At 34.2% G+C, this 26,033-nt stretch overlaps 2 protein-coding genes across 4 annotated transcripts in view; one reads left to right on the forward strand and one right to left on the reverse strand.

The window, feature by feature from the left end:
- The first annotated feature begins 2,403 nt into the window (after positions 1 to 2,403).
- LOC123546628 (uncharacterized) lies at positions 2,404 to 4,825 on the forward strand. Its single transcript, XM_045333069.2, has one exon. The coding sequence runs from the start codon at positions 2,944 to 2,946 to the stop codon at positions 3,571 to 3,573; it is 630 nt and encodes a 209-aa protein (XP_045189004.1). The 5' UTR covers positions 2,404 to 2,943; the 3' UTR covers positions 3,574 to 4,825.
- Positions 4,826 to 23,472: 18,647 nt separating this feature from the next.
- The window catches only part of LOC123546629 (catenin alpha-2-like), a 29,398-nt gene continuing 26,837 nt past the window's right edge, over positions 23,473 to 26,033 (reverse strand). For all 3 annotated transcript variants that reach the window (XM_053550947.1, XM_045333070.2, XM_053550946.1), the window contains one exon: positions 23,473 to 26,002. In XM_053550947.1, coding sequence (XP_053406922.1) covers positions 25,835 to 26,002 — 168 coding nt within the window. In that variant the 3' untranslated portion in view covers positions 23,473 to 25,834. The remainder of the gene's footprint in view (positions 26,003 to 26,033) is intronic.

Consider the following 26,033-nt stretch of genomic DNA (forward strand, 5'->3'; position numbering starts at 1 on the left):
ACTATTGTGATGTATGTACGGAGGCATTCATTACTATTGTGATGTATGTACGGCGGCATTCATTACTATTGTGATGTATGTACGGCGGCATTCATTACTATTGTGATGTATGTACGGCGACATTTATTACTGTTGTGATGCATGTACGGCGGCATTCATTACTGTTGTGATGTATGTACGGCGGAGGCATTCATTACTGTTGTGATGTATGTACGGCGGGATTCATTACTGTTGTGATGTATGTACGGCGGCATTCATATCTGTTGTGATGTATGTACGGCGGCATTTATTACTATTGTGATGTATGTACGGCGACATTTATTACTGTTGTGATGTATGTACGGCGGCATTCATTACTGTTGTGATGTATGTACGGCGGCATTCATTACTATTGTGATGTATGTACGGCGACATTTATTACTGTTGTGATGCATGTACGGCGGCATTCATTACTATTGTGATGTATGTACGGCGGCATTCATTACTATTGTGATGTATGTAAGGCGGCGGGATTCATTACTGTTGTGATGTATGTACGGCGGCATTTATTACTATTGTGATGTATGTACGGCGGCATTCATTACTATTGTGATGTATGTACGGCGACATTTATTACTGTTGTGATGCATGTACGGCGGCATTCATTACTGTTGTGATGTATGTACGGCGGAGGCATTCATTACTGTTGTGATGTATGTACGGCGGGATTCATTACTGTTGTGATGTATGTACGGCGGCATTCATATCTGTTGTGATGTATGTACGGCGGCATTTATTACTATTGTGATGTATGTACGGCGACATTTATTACTGTTGTGATGTATGTACGGCGGCATTCATTACTGTTGTGATGTATGTACGGCGGCATTCATTACTATTGTGATGTATGTACGGCGACATTTATTACTGTTGTGATGCATGTACGGCGGCATTCATTACTATTGTGATGTATGTACGGCGGCATTCATTACTATTGTGATGTATGTAAGGCGGCGGGATTCATTACTGTTGTGATGCATGTACGGCGGCATTTATTACTATTGTGATGTATGTACGGCGACATTTATTACTGTTGTGATGCATGTACGGCGGCATTCATTACTGTTGTGATGTATGTAAGGCGGCGGGATTCATTACTGTTGTGATGTATGTACGGCGGCATTCATTACTGTTGTGATATATGTACGGCGGCATTCATTTCTGTTGTGATGTATGTACGGCGGCATTCAATTATTTAGTGATGTACTCAGGCGACATTGTTCAGATAACGATGTACGTTCGGCGACATCAATTTATAAAACGATGTACGCACGGCAACAATCATTTATTAAATGATGTACGTACGGGACATTCATTTATAAGATTAAATTGATGTATGTTCGGCGACATTCATTCTTATACTGGTGTACGTAAATAGGCCACATCATTCCTAAATTGATGTAAGTATGGCTACATTGATTACTATAGTTATGTATACACGGCGACATTCATTACTATAGTTATGTATACACGCGACATTCATTACTATAGTTATGTACGTACGGTGACATTCATTCCTATAGTGATGTACGTACGGCGACATTCATTCCTATAGTGATGTACGTACGGCGACATTCATTCCTAAAGTGATGTACGTACGGCGACATTCATTCCTATAGTGATGTACGTACGGCGACATTCATTCCTAAAGTGATGTACGTACGGCGACATTCATTCCTATAGTGATGTAAGTAAGTGTAGTTGTGAATGATTAATATAAGTACCATGCTGTATTTTGTAACCTTTTGTTAAGGTGTACGTTTATTCAATGCTGTAAGAGGCATAGCCTTAAATCGTGATACACTGGTATATACCTTAATTCAGAATACACCCTTTTTACACTTAAAAATGGTATTTTTGATAATCTTCTCCTATTTAAAAGACCTATTGCTTTCAACCTTGGTAGAGTTGTTAATCGTGACCAGAACCGTAAATGGACCAATAACACTCGTTCGTTTTGGTACAAATATGTCCCATTTTTTACTGAAAAAGTGGTACTTCTTTTCTTGGACAGGAACCATAAACTCTGTTTTTCATATTACTTATGTCTGACAGCGTCAGACGAACGTTGGCACCAGAAAGGCGGTGCTTTTGTTTCGCTCTCTTAACCTTTTATCCATAAATAAATTGTCGGCATGCTTAAGAAAAATAAAAAATAAACAACGATGCTTCTTTATTTCAAGTTATTAATGGGATTTGTAATTCTATTAACTTGAAAACAGTCAATCGATACACAATAAACTACAAAATGGTTATTTTTAAAACTTATTTGTTGTGTGTATCAATAAGGTTCATTGTATTGACATTCATTGATACCGGGCGCACTTGAAAACGTGAGAGAGTATAAATACAGGCGCGAACAGAGCGGTACAAGCAGACGACACTTTGCGGCTAAAGAGAGAGGAACATTTAAACGTTTTTTTTCAAATCATTATTGATGTTCAAGTGAATGATATTTTGAATTACAATATTGATTAAAGAACTGAAATCATTTTGAGTGATTGAGTGAGATTAGAATTCGTGCTGTTTTACCGGGGATGTTGCCATAAACAATTTTCCGCAGATCGATTCAGATTGGAAAGTTTTGTTGACTGAAGTGGGTGAATTAATTTCTAAATTTTTGTGGACAAATTTTGAAGAAGATTCTCAATTTACATTTTACTGTAACCTGACTGGGACAGTACTTGTCCATTATCTCCTAGCAGAGAACAGAGTACAGTAAGTACATTGTTATCAGCGCTAGTGTTGTAATAGCTACTCTTGAATTGTTCATAAACTGCTTCAAACATTTTATCTCAAACACGTACCACATACAGACTGTTGATAACTGGCCTAAAGCGTGGGTCATCTTCGATATATAAACAATTTGTTCTCGATCAAGTACGCAAAAATCGGACAACTAAGATGGCAACCCAAACGTTATCTCGCATACCGCCGATAGCGGGAGATAAGGCACGGATGTCGCAACAAGAAGACAGCTTTTCGCCGAGCAAACAGACTCAGTCCCCAGTGTATATTCCTCCAAATGAGTTCAGAATGAAGCTCCTAAAGAGGATATTATCTGTGGATGGAACTATTGACAATAAGGCATTGCACAAGCTTCAGAAATCTTCTAGTGAAAGAACACTACAGGCGAACATTCTGTTTCAAAACGGTGATGTCGGGACATTGATTTCATTCGACCGACTTTCGGATGATAGCGAAAAGAAAGATAGTGAAACTAAGGAAGATTCTGAACAAGGACTTCCAAGTTTGAAACCTGAAGAAACGGAAAAACAAAACCGGCCCAAGGACGGTGTGAAGCGGGAGCGGCCACTGAAATTGCCGCCAATAATGTTACCGCCTGTTTATACGCTGACACCGCGTCCCCTTATTTTGCGAGATTATTCCGGACCGCCTTTATTACCGCCTCCGACACGGGAAGAAGACTGGGAAGATCTAGAGGATTGTCGCTACTTGCGACCTGCCAAAAAACAATTTAAAACAACAAACGACGGTAAAAGTTTTTTACTTTCGAACGGCGGAAGCGGATAGAATGAGGCATTTGATAAATTATGCTGGATTAAATTTAGGTTCCTAAAGGCCCTTATACAATGACGGCTATAATGCAAAGACATTAGACAGGGGCTGCTTGCATGTGTCAACTAATGCAAAGTTGGTGCTATCATATAGAACATTGACATTTACCTACAGCTCGAATGTTGATACACGTATGTCCACATGACATTTGCCGAATAATGAAAAAAAGATGTTTGTAATCTCGGTGCTTCCATTCATAACTGTTACGTTTTATATTGCTGACATTTGTGTACACAGAAAGTATGTATGTCTGACTCTTAGAAAATATACGTTTCATATTATTTTAAGGTTCTGTACCGTATGTACATATAGAGTGTAACAGTGTCTTGACAGTAGCATTAACCTGTGATAAGAAATGTTAATTTATTATGTTTTAGATTTTTTAGTGATTGTATGAAAAGGCAAGTTTGATTTCTGTCATCTTAGTTTACTTTTTATGATAAATCTATGAACTTAATAGATTTTTTTAATGAGCTTTGCCTTACTTTAAAAATTGTATAGGAATTTTTAAGTACTGAAGTGCAATTAAATGTAATTCATGTCATACCATTAATATATCTTCTCAATTTCATTTAAATCGACCATTATACATACAGACGTATGGTTATACTTTGAAAAGAGACTTCATTATTCAAACTAATTAAAAAATATTGGAAAAAATGTCAAAATGACTCCATACCGTTTCAACGAGTATCATTCCGGTGTCACTTTCTTCTGTAGAAAACCAAATTACTACTTTCTTTAATAACAGAAAGAAAGGGTTCTTCCAAATCAAATACTGCCTTGTTGATATGAATTATTGCAGAGGAAAACTAGAGCAAACAAAAATAAAAATAAAAAAGAATGCAGTCCAATTTTCAATTGTTTACAATTTAAACATGGTGACACCATTCCTTGTAAGATACATTTGATCGGTTTCTTTCAGTTTTTTTTTAACTGAAAATGATTCTTTTTTCTAAATCATGCTGTCTGAAAAGAGCAGAGTAGTTAAGAAAGTAATATTCAATATCAATGATACCTAAAAACGTCTTTTTACGACTATGTCAAATTAATTAATTTTGTATCAATCATATTGCATGATATGTCATCATATACATTAAGATCGTTTTCTACCATTGAATGGAATTCTCATAATACATTCATTTCCATTTGTATTTATTTATATTTTATGATAATATTTCGTTAAAGAAATAAATAAAAAAAGAAATTATAGAAAGGTTTTCATTTAGTTGTATAATTTATGTGGCGTCTCGTTTTGCGACTGGGTCGTAGTCATTGTCAATATAAATGTTAACAGAACTGGGATGTCTTTCCAGGGTCTTCTGAATTAAGAATATAGAAAGCCGACCTAAATATTCTGAAAAGCCAAACGGTAACTTTGGGTTAAGGTAAAAATGAGGTAAAAGTACCAGATTTAAATATGCACGAGAACAAAAACAAAATATTACTTAATGTCATTTAAAAATACATAAATGGGAGTAGGGGATTTAATCTGAAGTAAGAGTTCAAACATGTAGAAATATTTTAAATGATGGGGCAAACGCTGCTCGAAAAAAAGACACGAACAGTTCCAAACTGCATCTTACAAACTACCTATTAACATAATATTTTGTTAAAAGTATTGCTGTTGTGTCAGTTCACCAATTATATTTGGTATAATTTTTCTTATTCATGACAGTTTACATTTTGATGACGAGTTTTTGGTATTTTATGTTTCTCCATTTCGGCTTTCATGTATAACACATACAAAATGTAAACCTGCAAACGGCGGAATTTTAATTTCTTTGACTTCAGATGTTTATGAATATGCAATCACTGCCGTATTACTCATTATCCTTTCCCAAAGTTGATTAAAATATGCATTTTATCTTTTGAATTGTTTGAAAGGGTATACGAAATACAGTTTGGGCTCTTACTTCGTCCCAAAAGAAACATATTGTCTCTTGTGAATCAAAATTGAACCGCGTCATGTGAAAACCAACATAGTGCGTCTGCGACCAGCATGGATCCAGACCAGCCTGCGCATCCGCGCAGTCTGATCAGGATCCATGCCGTTCGCTTTCAAAGACTATTGAATACAATTAGAGAAATTGTCGGCGAACAGCATGGATCCTGACCAGATTGCGCGGATGCGCAGACTGGTCTGGATCCATGCTGGTCGCAAAGCCACTATGTTGGTTTTCTCATGGCGCGGCTCAAATGACACCTCACTTATTAGTTCGAAATATCGAAGAAGTGTTCACAATAACTTCACATCATATGTCATGTAGAACTTAAATATACAAAAAATAAATCTCAAGAGGTAATAGAACCCAAAACACACAGTTTGCAATACCCCGAACCTGATATACACGTGCCCACTAATTAGATATTTTACTTCTGAACCATTTTACTCGGTTATATTCAATATTGACAAAACGAAACAAACACAATACCTTTTAAATTAAACACTTCAGGAATTTCACAATTTTTTGAAGTCATCGTAATCTTTTCATTGAAGACGTCTTTATATACTTTTATTACTTTTATGTGAACGATTCGTACTTAGCCTTTAAAAAGCCTTAATTTTAATTTACGTCCACTTTATGTACATTCAATAAAGTCTTAAACGAGATAATAATTATCCTGTGTATTGTGCTATTAAAGAACTTGAAAAAAATATTGACGTAATAATTTTTGAACTTAAAGGAAAATGTATTTTCTTTATAATAAAGGCATATACGTCCGCACGTAATACCAATTGTAAAGAGGATATAAAATTGAAATATTATCACTTCAGCTTTAGAAGTGCCTTAACTCTTTGATCTGCTTTGGTATTCAAAAAGAAAGGAAGCTAACGACTGTCTCTAAAATTAGGTTTTTTTTTTGCCACAACTTGTAAAAGGTCCTATAAATTAAACTATTCGACAGGCTTATTTTTAAACTCATTTACTCAATAAGCCTTATATCTAACAATTCAAAAGCCGAAATTTCAAGAAACATTAAGTTTAGATAAAAAAACAGCCCTGTTCTCCCGCAAGTAACTTTTACAACATAATTTTTTTTTTAATTTGATGAACTGAAAGTCGTTTTCTCGGTGGAACGCTTCTTCCGCCGCGTCCCGAAAAGCATTTTGATTCTGCGCAACACTTTCAAAGAGAACTTCCGCTTTCGCATGACACTTAAGAGCTAGAGATTAACAAAAATGACTTTGTTGGCACATCCTCTAAGACGGGCTTTCTGAATTAAAATTTAAAAAAAAAAATCGCACGCATTTATCTATTTGGGGTTATCTTTTTCAGAAAATAATACAATGTAATACAATGGGAGAGGTTATCGGTAAGCATTTTGGAATTGTCTTTGTATGAGCAGATTTTCGCTCAGTGTATAACAGCTCCTGTCCTAAAATGTCATTAAACGAAGCCACCTGAATTCTCTTATCTAATAACCCAATAATATTTACCATACCACCATAGCGTGCAGGTATTTAAAAAAAATATTTAAATTGTGACATAAGCTATAATTACTGTTAATTGCTAAATCTTGAAAAATTCCCTGCCCTGGTACCGAAGTCCACATGAATTATAGATTGGAATCAAACTGATTGTATTAGCCAATGAACTATTTTACTTAACAGTTTCCGGTCTCAGCTGAGTTTAAGATTGAAATTTTGATTGTAAATTGTACTAGAAATTCTAGATACAATTCCAGTTGTGACTGATAATCAAACTAGTCACTTCAAAATAGCCATTGAACTAGGACTTAATTCTTAACATTCGATCCTACATTAGCCTACAAAGCCACGTGGACATGATTATATCTGAGGTCTTGAAAACAGAATTCACAGGCTCTTCTAGAACGTTTGCAATAGCTAATAGTAATTGTACTCTAACTGTGCCCACTTCTAGTCTGAAAATTGTAGCGTGAAAATGTTGCGACTGGCAGCCGAGAGTCGGACAACAAGTTACAGATCCAGAGCCAGGCCCCGTGTTCACAAAACGTTTTCAGTCTCAGCTGAGTTTGATAATGAAACTTTATTTGTCATTTATATCAAAATGACATGATTTAAACTAAATTTTAAGTTAGTAACAATTTTCGAGTGACAATTCAGTAATGATGGTCAGCCTCAGGTGGAATTCAACCTTGAAGTTTTAGTATAACTGATATTAAAATTTCAAACTCAAACGGGATCAGATTGACTTACGTGTATCTGCTTTGAAGCCCTCCGTGTCACGAGCGTGTTCTAAAATCCTAATTCGATCAAGTCTTTACATTAAGACATAACTATGCGTGCAAAAAGCTTTGACTTTCAAACAATGTTACAACATAATTAATATTTAAGTGTGTACGATATTTGGTACTACTTTTTGACACTATCCATAAAACTTTGGTACCGTGCAACCACAGGTGCTGTCGTAGAGGAACAATGACTACAAAAGATTCATATTGTTATCGAAAGTATTCTCTCATGACTACATGGACAATAAGAAAAAATATTTAAAAAAAATAATAACCTTTGAAGACGCACGTTTCTTTTCACACTTCTCTATTCAAGTTCACAACTGGTATTTCTAAAATAGTACAAAAATAGTACTAGTATATATTTCATTCTACCAAGACCTAGAAGGTATATAGATAAAAAATTGTCGATAAAAATCTTTTTTGTTGTCTAAAATAATAGTGTTACTAATTAGAATAAATTATGTGCATTTGTTAAGTAAAGGTGAAACGAATTATCGGAAATTGTGCCGATTGTATATAAAGTAACTGATTATTCCAGATCTGCATATATATTTTCGGCTGTTTTAAATTTTAAAACTTTCAGTTTAATAGAAGCCAAAATTTTAAATTATTACTCATATCTTTGACGTTTGTTAAACGTGTTCCACTTCTTATATTCCACCTGTAGATACAAACAATTTCTATTGATAAAATATTTGAATTTTTTAATATTAGAATATTTCAAGGGCGAATGAGAGCAAAACGAGCTGTAGAACTAGGGCCTGAAATGAAATCTTTATACTACATCAGTTTATATCTATTTTATTAGTTTGTTAAGTATATGTGAAGTATATATTTACAAAAAGAGGCTCAGCAGTAAGCCTTTCATACTTTGTCTTGAAATAAGTTCAAGTTCACTTTCATTTTGATTGTTTTTATGTAATTTACGACATGTTTGTTTATAAAGTAAAATAATATTTTATCATGTACACACCGCTACGCAATAAAATTCTTTCCAAAATAAACATAGTGTAGAAATGTTCTTATATTTAGTAACATATTTTGATAGCATTTCAGTAATAAAATGTACACAAGTAGTCTTGAAAAAAGTGACGCATGTGTACGCCTATAGATACGAGTACGTGCTGAAATCTAGTCCCGTAAATATACAAGTGTTGGGCTCAGATTTAGGATTTTCAACATTGTGAAAATTGAAATGGTTTCAGTATTGACCCCTCGGACGCTTATTGAAATAAAGCATGGGATTCCTCAGGTATACTTGCACGTACATAAGTATGAAATTTTAACCACTATTAAATGTACTTGGTGAAAAATATGTTTATATCACTTACACTTGCTGTGATCCAGACAGTGTTCTTTCTGCTGAAGCAAATATTGAAAATTTAGTGCAGACTGAAATTACATGTACCTGTTTTTTTTTGTTTGTTTTTTTGTACTGAAATATGCTTATATCTGGAAATTTCAATCAACAATTTGGTTAAATACATATACAGTAAGTCTTTATTCCAAAAGGTGGAGAGGCAAATCAGTTACCATGCACTGGAGATTCTCCTAATATAAGGGATTCATGCACTCTGCAAATGGATAATAATAATATAATAATAATAATAACTTTATTTTCTGAAGGTGACATACTAAGTGTACAAATACAGATATTTTACAACTTATTTCCAGTATGGCCTTCAACTGATATACATTGATGAAAATTAATCGGATAATATAGTAAGTTAATTACAGCTTAAAATATATTCAATTAATTAAAGTGCATAATATAGCAAAATTTAATTAAAGCGTATCTATTTGCAAACGTATAGTATAGTACTAAGGTTCCAAGGTTATAAATATGAGGTTGGAGACCAATTTCAGAATTGTACAGAAGAAACGCTTTATATCCCGGAACCCTGATCCCACGACAATACCTCTCGCTAAAGATCGGCCTAAAATTATGCTTTTTGTGCAACATAGTTCTGTTTTCTACCCTGAAACCCCGGATTAAAAGTCCCTTTCCGTCTGAATGCCGCAAATGTTGCAAAAAAACCGCTTGTCTCGTGTTTAGAAGAACATTCATTGTGCATAGCCTCGTTTCAGCTGTTTTGAGACCATCCAAGGACGGAAGCAATTCCACCTGAATAAATGGCATTTTTTTGTACGTTTCTACAACGATAAACAACAAACAAAGTGTATTAGTTTAGTTCTTTTTTAATGAAAAGTACAGCTGTTTTGTCTCGGCTTCTACAATCAATGTATTGTACATGCATTTTGTTTATTGCTTCTGTTCGGAAAGCCGTTCTTTCGTTTATTGTAAACAAAACTGTTTCTTATTAAGCGAACGCTGATTGCTAATCAATAAAACCGATATTTATGAATGAACCATCTTATCTTTTTTCTCCACAGACAAGAAATAAATCTCCATTAATAGTGACAGGTTTCCGGGTAGAATTCATGGGTATATCGTCTGCCGGATATGCCAATTAACCGAATTGATGTGCGAGATAAAGAAATATTCATATTCGGTGAATCTCTGACCTTGTTTGATTGACACAATTCTGATATGACCATATATGGTATCTTTAGGAAAGGTACTAAGGCGTAAAAAAACCCTAAATGTTTGGCCCGACCCTAAATGTTTTTATGGCCTTGGAGAATTTTTTTTTCAACTTTTTAACAAAAAATTGCAAAACTGCGCTTTTTATGCTTTAAACATTGTCAGTGATGTCAGAAACCAACTAAGTGATGCTCTAAAGGCATAATCCCTTGATTGTATTCATTTTTGACACAAAAATAATTTCCGAAAAGTCTCCCTTAAAAAAAAAAAAAAAAAAAAAAAATCCGACATACCTACCCTAATTTTTTTGAGCATGTTACCGGAAACAAAGTTTTTTTAGGCCTAACCCAGTTCTATGATATGAATTGTCTTACGAACACACCAACATTGTCGCAATTAACAGTTGGCCAAGAAGGAATGTCAATGCGCCATTCTAATCGCTGAATTATTAAATGCAAAATGCTTATGTTTTACAAAACCTTTATGCTTAAGCATGTATGCATTTAACGTCATGCAAATATCACTTCGCATTGATATATTCATGAGTTGCATATAAATATGCGGGGTGTCTATTGTCAATGGATAAAAGAATATCTTGTAATGCTCTAAATTTATTTACATTCACATTTAGTATTAGCAATCTGCTTATGGTATAAAATATTTCTAATACTTCACCAGTCTCCTGTAAAGATGCAGAATAACTGCTCTTCAGACAATCGGTGAAATCTTGTTTGTTTGCCAAGTTTTATTTCTGTAAACGTGAAGACACGACACTTGATGTTAGATCTTTCTTGATTAGAACTGCCCTACTGACCTGCTATTGAGCAGGAACCAGCTTGTTCCAGCAAATATTGTGAAAAGGCTAAGGATATCTAAATGAAGATTTCTCGTCAGTAAATAGCAGAAATAAAACAACATGACATGTTTCAAAGTCACGGTTATACAAATCTCACAGTAAATGTGGACTTTACGTATAAATGTACGCAAGCATTGCAGAAAACTCTAAGTGTTGGCTTCTCTGGATTAAACTACACAAAATGTAGACTTCTTAAAATATATCACAAAAAAAAACATGGACTTTGCAAAATGTGACAAAACAAACAGACTTCCTCTCTGCTGAAGAACGCAAAATGTAGATTTTGTAGATCAAAGTAAGTCATAAAAGGTATGGACCTTTCACTGTAAACCTCACCAAATCATATAAAAAAATTAAAAATAACTTTCATCTGTATATCCCGGAAACTGTTGACAACACCAAGTTTGTAGACTTTACACCATATAAAATAAAAAAATTTCCCTGGAAACTAAGCAAAAGTCAGACGACAGTAACTTTTTTCTCTGCAAAGTATTGACATCCATTGTTGATGAGCCGTGATTTCAAGTCAGTCAGGCTGTTTTCGTAAAGCGCCGTATTGATCCAACAAGTACTGAGCTCATCATATTTACCTATAAAGATATTTAAAGTTGTATAAAATTTGGAGAGATAACTTTAAAAGATATATCAAGTTTTGAATAAAAAGTTCCTTTAATCTAGTCTCTTGTAAAATCCAAACAAGAGGATTTGAAGAGAAAAAAAAAACAAGAAAAAAAACACTGCGGACATTTCACCATAAACCACATTTGTTTGGTTTCAGATGTTGCCGTTAACCCATTTTTAACAATACACATTGTAGGATACAGTTTATTTAGTTTATTTACATCTCATCAACACAATACAAAGAGATCATACATAAAACATATATAAAATAAATGTGTTGCCACTCATGAATTTGAGTTATAAGAGATGGTTTACTTCTAATTTTAACTCAAATACTCTAACATTCTGTATGAAGGCATAGATACCCAGATCCCAATTACGGTATATAGATACTAAAGTATAAAACGAGCTGCCCATAAGACAGCGGGCTCAACTTTTCCCAGTGCCTGACTCTGAATTAGAACTTTGCCAGTTAAAAAAAAAATCTAAGTCAGAAAGGGGGAACTACTCTGTCAAAATTCAAATCAAAGTTATGGGATTTGATTCTATTTTAAGTTTCAAGTCAATAACTTGATAGTTACAATTAGAAAGATATTTGAATTTGATGTTATCAAAAAGTTTTACCAAAAAGGGACATAACTCTGTCAAAAATTCAGAATTGTGGGACTGTTTCTCCTGATGTTGACCTTGATAGTAAATAGCTATTTTAAGTTTCAAGACAAAAGCTTTGCTAGTAACAGAAATATTTGACATTATCAAAAAACTTTTAATAAAAAAAAATTCTAAGTACAAAAGGGGTATAACTCCATCAAAATTCAAAATATATTAAGTTTCAAGTCAATAACTTGACAGTAACAGAACTATCTGACTTTATCAAAAACCTGTAACCAACGCCAACACTGACGCTGGGTAGAGTGCAGTAGCTCTATTTCTCTTCGAAAAGTCGTGCCAGAAATATCTAACGAGTAATTATCTCTGATATTGGGATACTGTCACTAAACCTTCATACACCTTACATATGTCTGAATTTATATACAAGAAAGTGTTTAAAAAGTAAGCTATGTCCGTTAATCATAACACCATTTACATTAGTGTCTTAAGATTTCATTAAAAAAGAAATGATAAAATTTGAACAATAGGGTGACAGGTGCACTATATGCGCTCTAGTATGAAATGGTCTAAAATATCACAGGTTTTGGCAGTTAGCTTAGCAATGTTAACATTGGAGAGTACAAACATACATTTTTGTTCATCATTTAAATTTTCAAAATCTGCATTAATATCCTTAGCTTGATCAAACAACACATTTCGAAGTGGTTCATATGCTGGGCATTGGGTTAATACATGGATTTCAGTTTCTACACTTGATTTACAAATTGGACATATTCTATCATGTACAGCTATGTTTTCATATCTCCCTGTTTCCAACCGTATGGGTGCAACCCCACACCTGAACTTAGCCAGTGCTGATCTATGTTTTAGAGGCATCGGAATATATACGTATCTTTCGCTTTCAAAATTATGTTTAAAAAGTTAGTGTGTGCGCAATTTATTTCTGGCACGACCATTAGAACCAGTTTGACTTGTTATGTGTTTTTTCCAGTCATTAATATAAATATTCATATTATGTTCTTCAACAATGTCACAGAAAGATCTGGATGAAAAAAGAGTACATTGTTCTAAAGTTTGAGACAAGTTAATCAAGCTCATATGTTGTACAAAGTTATATTGCCAATTCTTACATCTATTACTTGACTTTCTTTTACAATAATCATACACCTTATAATTCAATCTAGAAACATCCATTTTCATAAATCTGTGCCATTGTCTTGCAACACATACCCATTGCTTTACATGCGGAGGTTGCCAACCAAGCTCACCAAATACAGCTGCAGTCGGAGTATATTTCCCCAGACCCAGATAAAAACGCATTGCACGGTTTTGTACGGCATTGATACAAGAGTGAGACTTAATACCCCAAATTGATGCACCATAAGATATTATTGGCCATATTGTACTATCGTATAGTTTGGTGAATACATTATATGGCATGCCACCGAGACATTTAGACTTTGCTATTAAGAGTCCAAGTGCTCGTCCAGCACTTTGTGCAACAGACTTTGTGGTTTTATCAAAGTCTAAATGCTCATCCAAAAGAATGCCAAGATAAGTGTATTGATTGACAGTCTGTAAATTATGTTCACCACATGTAAAGATATGGGCTGTTCTTGTAACCGAAGGTGATCTAAAATGTATAATATTACTTTTCTTTGGGTTTACAGTCATAGAATTCATAGAACACCAATTTGATAATGAATCAAGTAAATATTGAAGATCATTTTCATTTTCCGCTATAAGCACAATATCATCTGCGTACAACAGAATACAGACTATTTCGTTATCTATATGAACACCTCTACCTGTAGCTTTTATTTGCGTAACCAAGTCATTTAAAAATAGATTAAAAAGCAAAGGTGATAAAGAGCAACCTTGACGCAGACCGCACGTGTTTTCAAACCAATCAGTATATCGGCCATTAATTCTAACACATGATGATACAGATTGATACAGTGATTTCAAAGCATTAAACATGCCACCCCCTATGCCAATATCAAACAGTTTCTTCCACAGCAAACTGCGGTCTATGAAATCATAAGCTTTTCTGAAATCAATAAAGGCACAAAAGGTGGACTGTTTAAGCTTCTTCCTTGTATCAATTATGTTAGAAAGAGTCGATACATGATTTATAGTATTTCTAGATTTCCTAAAACCATTTTGTTCATCTGCTAAGATATCATTGTTTTCTGACCAGACAGACAATCTATTATTCAATACAGAGCAATAGACTTTGTACATTGACGAAGATAAAGCTATACCACGATAAGATAATGGATCACGAGGATCAGCGTTGTTAGACTTTGGAATAGGAGCAATAATTACTTTTCCCCAATTTGTTGGTATTTTACCAACTGTAAAACATACATTGAACAAACGTGCAGAAATGAAATACTGCACTTATTTCTAAATATATCAATGGGAATATCATCAAAACCACTTGCCTTGCCTTTTTTAGCCTTAAAACTAGCTGTTTTTATTTCTTCAATGGTAATGTTAGAATTCAAAACATTCATTTCTTCATCTAATTCTGAGTTATCATAGGAACTACTATCATGATCTTGGTTTTGATTACACTCATAGTTCTTATTTAAAAGGGAACTAAAATCATTTTTCCATTTGTTAAGAACCTGAGATATATCAGTGGAAATACTACCATCTTCCGTTACTACTTCTATTGGTATATTTTTATTTTTGGAATGTGCAACACCTATCCTACCTATAGTTTTCCAAAATTCTTGCTGATTTGTATTACAGTCTGCAGCTAAATTTTCCTGAAAAGAGACCCAGTAAGAGCGTTTTGCTCGCTGGACTGCTCTATCAAATTGTTTGCGAGCTGTAACAAATAAATTTTTTAGAGCCCTTCTTTCAGATTGTGAGACAGATCCACATTTTAGCCAGTTTCTTTCTGATATACAGAGGGAATTCCAAAGGTAGGATAGGTCATCATTCCACCATGGTTTAGCAATACGACGTTTCTTATTACACTTATTAGACATATAAATAGTTCTATGGTTGATATTTTCATACATTTCCTCTTTAAGGAATTTACATAGATCATTATAAGCACTGTCAATATCAGTTTGACATTTCATTCCCTGTTCTAGTTTAAAAACAGTATCATGAACCTTGTGAATAATGGAGTCTGACTCCATGAAACTATCAGGTATATTTTTCAAGTCAAATTTATCATAATAAACATTTTGTTCATGAGCATGTTCATCTATATTAAAGCTAGCATTATCCTCAGAAAATACTGGTAAATTAAATAAACATGACAAAACTGAATGATCAGGTATAGATACAGGTGTTAAGCCAATTACATCTTGAACTTCCATCAACAAATCTAAAACTCGTGTTACCTTAAAATCACTAAAACAATGTAAATATTCATGTTGCACAATAAAGTAGTCTAACACTGAACAACCCTTAGTAGATATTGAGGTGAAATCATTGTTTACATAATTCCTTCCATTTAATACACATGTATTGGTGTCAATCAAAAATTGTAATAATTTTTCACCATGACTACTCATACAAAAATCAACAATATTTCTTTCAGGTAAACAGTCAATTCCTGAAATGTAATCATCATTATCTCCTATTCTACTATTTAAGTCTCCGCACAAAATAATTGGTCCTTCATTTTGAAGAGTATAAATGGATGACAATAAATTGTCATAGAAAACTTCAGCCTCAACCTGTCTAGATGAGTTACATGGTGGTAAATATGACACACAGGTGAAAAACTTAAACTTAGAAACTTTGTTTTCAAAAGATAACCATAATATACCATCATGAGTGTTTTCAACAACAGATGTGTTATATTTACTTAAAAAATAATTATTTATTAAAAACCCAACTCCACCAGATCCAGATTTGGCCTTTACATGTAAATGTTTTCTGTTGTTACCAAACCAAGTGAAACCCTTAATATTTATGACATTATCATTTATAAGATGTGTTTCTGCTAGACCAAGGATATCAAAGTCTAAAAAGTTAACACAATGTTTTCTGATATAAAAATTATCACAGTTCTCATTCTGACTCCAGCCGTTAATGTTCTAAAACCCCGTTTTGACCTAATGTTGACCTCTCCCTCGGTGATTGTTCTGAAAACCGCGTCCATAAGCTTGTCGCCCTCGTCCTTGACCTCTTGACCCTCCTCTGTAACCTTGTCCTTGACCTCGCTGACCCTGTTCATTTCTAGCGTTCTGTGACGGGTTTCTACCGTCTGAATTTTGCACAGCTGCTCCCTGATTTATACGACCACTATGTGCCTGAACATTACTCATGGGATTATTATGCCCATTGAACTTATTATTCACAATTCTGTTTCGTCAAACTGATAAACTACCACCTTTGTTGATTGCATTTACGACAGCTCTCATGTTGCTAGCTGCCAATCGTTCTTCTTTTGTCTGGTCATCATGAACAAAAACATCCTTGTAGACAGATTTATTGAGGTTCGATTTGCTTTTCAATACAGTTTTTACCTCGTCCTCGGCCTGGAAAGAAGCTACCACAACACCCGGTACAAGAGATATATGTTGTGTGAAAAGCAAGTGTTCAAATACGAAAGACTTTAAATGCGACCAAAGTCCAAAACAAATAATAATAATAATACATAATAGAAAAATAATAAGAAAAACGATCAAAATGTTATCGCACAGAAATGAAGCTTTCCATTATTTGTTTAAAAAATGTTGAAATGTAGACACTTTCATACTGATACGCCCAAACCCCTGTAATATATTAAAATATAATAACCGACAGCAAATAGATTTTTTACTGTCACTTTGTTCAGATTCATTGAAAAGTCAGAGACATTGATCCGCACAATTGTAACCAATGTCTATATTTTGTTAGAACGATTTGTAATATGTACTCTCTATGTAGTCAAGTTGTTTGTTTAACAGGAGTGCGCGGAGTACAAAACAATGAAAGTTTCTATTTTCACTTCTGATTGTTAGGAGATAATCAAAATCGAAAAACTTTTCAGTCTTTTTAAAAGCAATGAACGCATGTAAGGTACATATCTGTTGACAGCACAACAGCTACATAAAGTGGTTCATATCGACAAAAATTTGGCACGCGCAGTTAGTTGTCAAGAGAATTTGAATACAAAAGTTCCTGATGTCATTGCCAGATCCAGTGACGGCAACATTTACTGGTTCGTTTAACCGAAATCATGGAATAGCTAATAGAAGTACCTAAAACATGTCGAAGTTAATATGTGTCAAACAGGTAAAATATGTCAGATGAAGACCTTCCAGATTTAATGCGGATGGAAGACCCAAGAAGATCCTTCAGAACTTTCTTTCCGATGGTTACTTGACTACCACCGCCGACAATGCACAGACAGTTTCATTGAATGAAAGCATTAACTGTCAAAGCTGAAACATCAGCGATGAAGGGCAAGTGACTCCCGAATCTTCACAGGTAAAGAAAGGGTGATACCCAAACCCCTGGTGGTAAAGGGCAATTAATTCCCTGAGCGTAGTGATTAAATGTTATTGTCCAGGCCGGAAAACCATATGAAATTTAGAAGAAAAAAACATTACGACACTCACTACAAACCTATAAAAGGTGCTAGTTTTTGGTAATGGTAGTGTAAGTTTGTCGTACATATTCACGCTTTCACATCCAGAAATACCCGTTGTTTTTATCGTTTTGTTGGATGGCTTGCACGTAAATACAGGTTTTTTTTTTCTCTTGTTATTTTCATCTGTATTAATATGTACATTAAATAAATGCATTATCATTATCTACCATAAATCAGGTAATCAAGTCTTATATAACTGAAATATGGCAGCTTGCATAAGGCACGTGTAAATCATTACAATATTAAATCACTCGATATTATTTGTTTTAGCAGTTATGAAACCAGCTTATCACTGTACTTATTGTAAATTGGATAGACTATCAAAGAAGAAAATAATTTATGAACACAGAAATATCGTTATATTTGCCGTTCGTGATAGCATTCTTGTGTGGAGTTCATAATATTGCAGGTATAAATCAATGGACAGCCATGAAATTGTAAGGAGAAATCCTAGATGTTATTCTGCTCATTTCCAAGGTCAAGGGCATACTGTGATCTTTTAAGATCCCAGAAGGCCTACTGTTCCTGTTCTAAGAGTGAGTAGGGTTTTACGGCGAATCGACACAAAATGGTCATATATCGCCTGAAGCGATTAGACAGTCTTCCGTTTTCGGATTTACCTTCCCACCGTTCTGTTCGATATTTGAGAGACGAACATCAAAATTAACAGCAATCAAAGTGCTGTGGTGGAGAGGAAATTGCAGTTACACTAAAATAATCAAAATATCAGTAAAAACCGTTTCACAGGGAATCATACGGGGTAATCTTAAATGAATACCACATTACTTTTAGTTTTATTTGGGTTGGATTGTGTATCAGACTTCAATTTCTAATGGTATTTTTTTTATTTTCGTGTTATATTAATTTTGTAACTAGTTTCTCATTTCCAAATTATGTGACAGACCCCTAAATATCTTTTGAAACCTTACTTGCTTTCTTCCATTACATTTAAAGGCGTTGTGTATTTTGGTAACATGATATTTAGTCAATGTACTTTTGTTTTCAACCAGTTCTCAAATATTTCAATAATACTGTTATTTTTTCTAACTTGTCTCTACAGCCATATGAAAGTGCATACATAGCTATCCAAACAGTTAACTTTTTTTCTCTCTTATTCATTTGGTTTAAATATTACACATAAATTACGAACTTTGTTACTTAACTTTGTTAGGAAAGGGCCGTCATTAATGTTGGTAAAACTTGTGGTCCGATCCTTTTGCTTTAAATAAATTACATGTTCCTGTTTCTGTTGTGTATGGTGGCATATTTTTGCCAACCACATATCCACTTATTTATGTAGACAGTTTTCTCTAACAAGAGCACCGCCTTGCGGGTGCTGACGCTCATCTGATTTTTTTTAGTGTAATAGAAATATTGTCCTACCCATGATTTTCTAAGTCTAAAAAGGGCCATCATTCTTGCAAAAAGCAGGATAGAGTTATGTTTCTTGATGTACAGTGTCCACTTATGATGGTGAAAAACTGTTGCAAGTTTTAAAGCAATAGCTTTGATAGTTTATGAGAAAAGTTGACTTAAACATAATACTCAACCAAGAAAATGATTTTCTAAGTCCAAAAGGGGCAATAATTATTGCAAAAAGCAGGATGGAGTTATGTTGCTTGCTGTACAGGGTCAGCTTATGATGGGGAACAAGTGTTGCAAGTTTCAAAGCAATAGCTTTGATAGTTTAAGAGAAAAAGTTGACCTAAACATAAAACTTAACCAAGAAATCTGATATTTTCTAAGTCCAAAAGGGGCCATAAATCTTGCAAAAAGCAGGACGGAGTTATGTTTCTTGCTGTACAGGGTCAACTTATGATGGTGAACAAGTGTTGCAAGTTTTAAAGCAATAGCTTTGATAGTTTAGGATTAAAGCTGACCTAAACATAAAACTTAACCAAGAAAACTGATTTTCTAAGTCCAAAAGGGGCAATAAATCTTGCAAAAAGCAAGATGGAGTTATGTTTCTTGATGTACAGGGTCAGCTTATGATGGTGAACAAGTATTCCAAGTTTCAAAGCAATAGCTTTGATAGTTTAGGAGAAAAGTTGACCTAAACATAAAACTTAACCAAGAAATCTGATATTTTCTAAGTACAAAAGGGGCCATAAATCTTGCAAAAAGCAAGATGGAGTTATGTTTCTTGCTATACAGGGTCAGCTTATGATGGTGAACAAGTATTCCAAGTTTCAAAGCAATAGCTTTGATAGTTTAGGAGAAAAGCTGACCTAAACATAAAACTTAACCAGGCAACGCCGACGCAGACGCCGACGCCGACACCGACGCCGACGCCGACAACCGCTCAAGTGATGACAATAACTCATCATTTTTTTTCAAAAAATCAGATGAGCTAAAAATGCTACATATCCAGTTATTATCTGGCAAGTGGCAAAATTGCGTGTTATCCAGATAATTATGTTAACAGGACAAAACTGCCTGTTAGTGCTTACTTCTGCCATCCACATAAATAAGTGGTTATTGTGAAAGTTTTCTTGATATCCAGTTAATATTCGTAGCCAAATTAGCGATTAACGGTTCCCCTATACAGAATTGTCACGGTATAGAACTTGAATATTGAAACGGGGAGAAAATGTATAGGCTGCCGCGTTGCTCAGTCGGTACAGCATTGTCCAGAGCGGTATTCCGAGGCCCCGGTTCGAGTTCCGATCTTGCTGCAAATTTTTCTCATCCTATGACATTTGGCGCCCAACATGGGGCCTTGACGGCATTACACTGGTTAGTCTCCGACACCTGTAATGGCTTGATTTATAAAGTACACGCTGAAATTCGGGAACGAATTTCAAAATGGTGGGGAAGTATGTCACGGTATAGAACTTGAATATTTAAACGAGGAGAAAATGTGTAGGCGGTCGGGTAGCTGAGTCCGTAGATTATCGGAACAGTATTCCGAGGCCTCGGGTTCGAGTCTCGGTCTGGCACCACTTTTTTCTCACCCTGTGACAGAATGAATGAGTGTATATCCACCTCATCCCCTACCACCACCCCTAATGGTTTGTGCTTATAGATAGGATTTGGAATGATAAATTTTCATAATTGTTATGCCCCTTTATGTATTTTCATTTATTCCGTAATGATAAGGGACGATTACGGGATATTGCCAATCATAACTGACTAACTGACAAACATCGAGATACCTAGTTAACGTAAGTGAATATGTGGATGACAGTAGTGGGCACTAACAAGGAGTTTTGTCCTGTTAAGAAATTTTAAGTGGTTAACAAGCAGTTTTGTCACTTGCCAGATAATAACTGAATAAGTGACATTTTAACGAAAAAAATCGAGATAAATATGTGGAAATGTGGCTGGCAGAAATATGCCACCATAGTTGTGTACTTATTATGTTACATGGTTTTTTTTAAAAGCAATAAAATATGATTAAATCGAACTTTATACCGTTTTCCATATTTTGTTCTCAGTTAGGTGCAGAGAATTATAACAAAATACCTTAGGTTTTAAAGAATACAAAAAATGAGCAGATATTATCAGAAATACCTAGATTTTAGTTTCACTTTCGGCCATTATTTAGGCACCACAACAAGTGTGGAAAAAAAACGTTTACATAGAATTTCAGATAAGTCCAAAACTTAAGTTTAAACTTCTCCAACTTGACCAAAATATTGCAAAGAGTGAAGTTAACTTATTTCCGGTTACGGGCAGCATACATAGTGAACGGATCGACGTTGGGTTAAAATCCATGATCTTATATTCCGGATGTACAAAAGTACATAGCACTGCATTAACTTGATTTGTTAGTTTTTATGACGTTTCATTTTATTTCCATGAAAGTCACATTACGCCGATATTAAAGGTACATTAAAGGTGACCACTTTAGTATATGTAAACACTCCCTCAAATTCTACAGTCCATTCACATCAAAGGATACTTAAAAGTACAGTATCTATTGATACTAGATCTATGCGGGGGTCATTCAGTTTCACTAGAATGATGTTATTTTATTGATTGTTGTAAAAACAAAAGGTAAGTGATGTTTACATAGCCGAGTACTAAAAATAAACTGCCATGGGTCAAAATTTGGATTACCAGCCGTGTAAAATTCCCCTACAAGTAATGGTACTCCAATAACAAGTCAATTTTATGAAAAGTCATTTGATAGGCGTTTGTAAATATTTGCTTTAGATTCAATACAGATAAGAGTATATATAACTCACTTTCTAACATTTTTAACTGCTTTATTAAAATCTGTCATGCCACATTAAAACATAGGGCAGCTATATGAATACTTTTAAAACTTTTTAATTTACCATAGAGTCACTGTGTCCAGAGATTACACTTTAAGCTATCCGACATTCCGTGATCAACTGGCGATGTTATTGTGCCTTTCTATATACCGCTGGTAAATAGTCATCCTCTTTCGTTATTATTACCGGCCTTTAAAAAAGCTTATGCTAGAATAACAATCCATTAATTTGTCCAAAGGGCACTGGTTCCCCCCGCTGTTGAGATTTTTCGGGCGGGTTGGGAGGTGGGATGGTGGCGGTGCTTCGGACGGAGGTAAATACCCAACAAAACTCCAGGTGCACGACTTTTTCATTACTAGTTTCAGGAATTTTAGGTCAAATACCATTTGAGATCATTACTACACAAACTTTTAAGCACTTTATGCACATTTTTTACTACATCAAGGGCCATGACTTTGGTCACGCGGAGGGTAATCCTAAACAAAAACCAAGGTACTATTTATTTATTTATTTGGGTTTTACGGCGCACCAACACACTAATCCTGTTTTAAGACTCTTGGTCAAATACTTTTTAAATCCATGCAACACAAACTTACAGGCCCTTTACGCATTCTTGATCTGGCCGAGTATAAAATCCTAGAACTTCACAGGCTGAAAAACATTTCATGTGTCTAGGACGAATAATCTAAGATATGCTATACACAAACTTTTTATGCATGTTTGACTCATTCAAGGGCCAGAATTCTGGTCTTACTTAGAGAAATCTCAAACAAAACCTCACATTCTGAATAAAAAAAATCTATGATGTTTGATGATCCTTGGTTAACGACCCTTGCTCCATTTCCTTGTATGAGAGATGGGGCAAAAACATATGAACACAGTTTTATGTAAGAAACAGAAAAATGCAAAAACAATCATTCGTGCTTGTTTAGGAGTTCAAATTTGCATATTCAAGGGCAGATAACTCCTGAACAAGCACAGTGACCTTCGATTTTTTTTCATAATTCTATTTCTAACACGACACTGTGTTCATATACAAAATTTAAACAAATTCTATTACTGGGATTTTTTTTACCAAAAACTGCCGCATACGTCCTTCAATACTTTTGTGATATGCATATTATATTAGTTAATAACAAATGGGATATAGATATATCAAGAAACACTAAACAACATTAAAATCTAAATATTTTATGAAGTCCAATGAAAAAAATATAAAGTGTCAATCACAACCAATGCAATATAAATTTCATACAAAAACATTCGGTTATCATGCGTAAATTCAGTTATGTCAATACTCAACAACTCAAAATCACTTGAAACAAAAGATAACAGTTCTTGTTTCAGCAAAAGATGAACCATGACATGAACTAGTACAGGTGGCTGAGTTTCCATGGTGAAATGACAATGAGATTCTGTTTTATGTCAACGTTTTCAAGAAAAAAAAAAAAAACAAAATGAATGAGAAAATTAAATCTGTCTTTAAATAAAACTCATACTTTTAATTTACAGAAAAACAAACAGTTTTGTCTCCTCGTTTTATAACTTACATGATCTGTTAAAACATAATAATACATAATTTACAGTAATCATAAAGCCTGATCATAGATTTTCTAGGTAAAAATAAATCGGAAAAAAAATGCAAAAATGTTTGCTGTAGCACTGATACAAGGGAAATAACCAGAATACTTTTGTTGTGACCAAATTTTCCATAAACCAGAAATCATGCTTTAAGTAAGATATCTAAATACAAAACAGTACAGAAAGTTCAGATATTATATTACAAAAATGTGCAGGAGAACAGAATTAGTAATATCTTTATATTCTCCTTTAAACATTTTACTTTTACAATACTTGGTATTTAATATAAGAAAAATATCTAAAAACGTAAATGTCACAACTGCATGCTAGAAAGACAAATGCTATATATAATATATATAAACACATTAAAATCATTTGTTCATAAAAATAACAAAAACTCGTACCCAGGAAGACACACAATATATATCATAACAAAAAAACAGTAAAATACTTCCCTATTCATAATTCAAACATCAATTGATTTCTGTATTATTTTTTGTAACTTTCTTTATATAAGTAAGACAAAAAGCATATGTAAAGCTTCTAAATACTATTTATTTAAAGAGGAATTGAAGGATCTTTAATATTGCTATTGACAAAATACTTTTTCAATGTTTCTTCAAACAGAACTATATCAAATAAGCCCGTAGAAACACTGGAAATAAACACAACATGGAATGGATCAGCTTGTTCCTAGGTATATGTAAATAGTAAATAATTTTAGACACAACCTTTGCAATAACCTTTAGCCTGCTGGCAACAAGTGATTCTGCCTTTGCAGCCAGTGCAGACCAAGATCAGCCTGCACATCTGTGCTGGCTGATCATGGTCTACACTGTTCGCTATTCAGTCAGTAAATTTTCACTGAACTCCCTTTCGAATAATAAATGGTATTTTCCAAATTGAATGATGGACCAGTCCATTTTATAAATTTAGCAGGCTAAGAGATAAATACTGTTTTCTCTGGAAGCTACTCACAGTTTAACTCTCAACATTATTCATTGTATTGCATACTGATGATTTGTGAGGAAATATTCCATGAAGACTGTTTTACTGGGATAATCCTACCAAGGGGTTTTCACAAAACTTTATGTACAACTGAAACTATCATCTGCAAGTACAGTGCAAATTCAAATAACAAATCTCTTCAGTTTGTTTATATCAGATATAGTCCATTTTACTGTTGTGCCTAAAAGCACAGTCATAAGCATGTAGCATTTACATACATCTTCTATAAAAAATACGATGTCATAACTTCTGTTATCTGCCCTTGATCAGTATGCATGTAGAATTTATCAACTGGTATAAACACACTCTGGTGTATTTTTAGCCCATACAGGGGTATAAAGTTACATAGCACCAGCTACATATCCTTACTGTAATACCAGTGAGTGTTGACCCTTTAAAGAATTGTCTGATGTTATTAATGCAATTCTGGTCCCATTTTCAACTTACACATACACTATATGATATGCCAACCAGAGTATTTGTACACATGTTTAGTGTTGTATTTAAAAAACAGAACTTTGAACTTTTTCACTTGAATAAAATATGTTATGACACGCTATATGCATGTGGCAATGACGACTGTATAACTGATGTTTGGATCACATTATAACTATTTACATTCTCTTGATATTATGTGAAAAATGAAAGCATGCACCCATTTAGTATGATATGCGCTAATGCTCTATTCTACATAGCCCAAAACCACCATCACAGGCCATGTGTAAACTCAGATTACAATGGCTTTTATCCTCCAATAAACAACATATTTACTGTTTAACATGCCAAGAAATATGTTTCTCTCTGAATAGAAAATTCCAGTTTGTTGCTTGTACACATTATGGTATACATTTATTCATTCCTATGTTGCCAAGCAACTGCCTTCCTACAAGAATACTTGTAAAACAATCCGATTGAAATATTCACTACTATGTGGAGCACTATTATCAGCAGAAACTATCCATGTCTACTTCCTGGAATTCATTCAATGCTTTAATTGGTTCAATTCTCTTCTTGCCAGCACTCTTACTGATTCTACTGTGAAATTCTATGGGATCTTCTTTCCTTACAAGCGGCTTCTTCTCTGGGGGCTTCATCTTCCAAGCAACTATATTCTGTAATACACAATGAACATATGCAGGATTG

Source organism: Mercenaria mercenaria, chromosome 9 (genome assembly GCF_021730395.1).
Source record: "Mercenaria mercenaria strain notata chromosome 9, MADL_Memer_1, whole genome shotgun sequence".
NCBI lineage: Eukaryota > Metazoa > Mollusca > Bivalvia > Venerida > Veneridae > Mercenaria > Mercenaria mercenaria.

What these genes read in the sequence shown, in the direction of transcription:
- LOC123546628 (XM_045333069.2), top strand. Translation starts at nt 2,944, where the DNA reads ATGGCAACCCAAACGTTATCTCGCATACCGCCGATAGCGGGAGATAAG.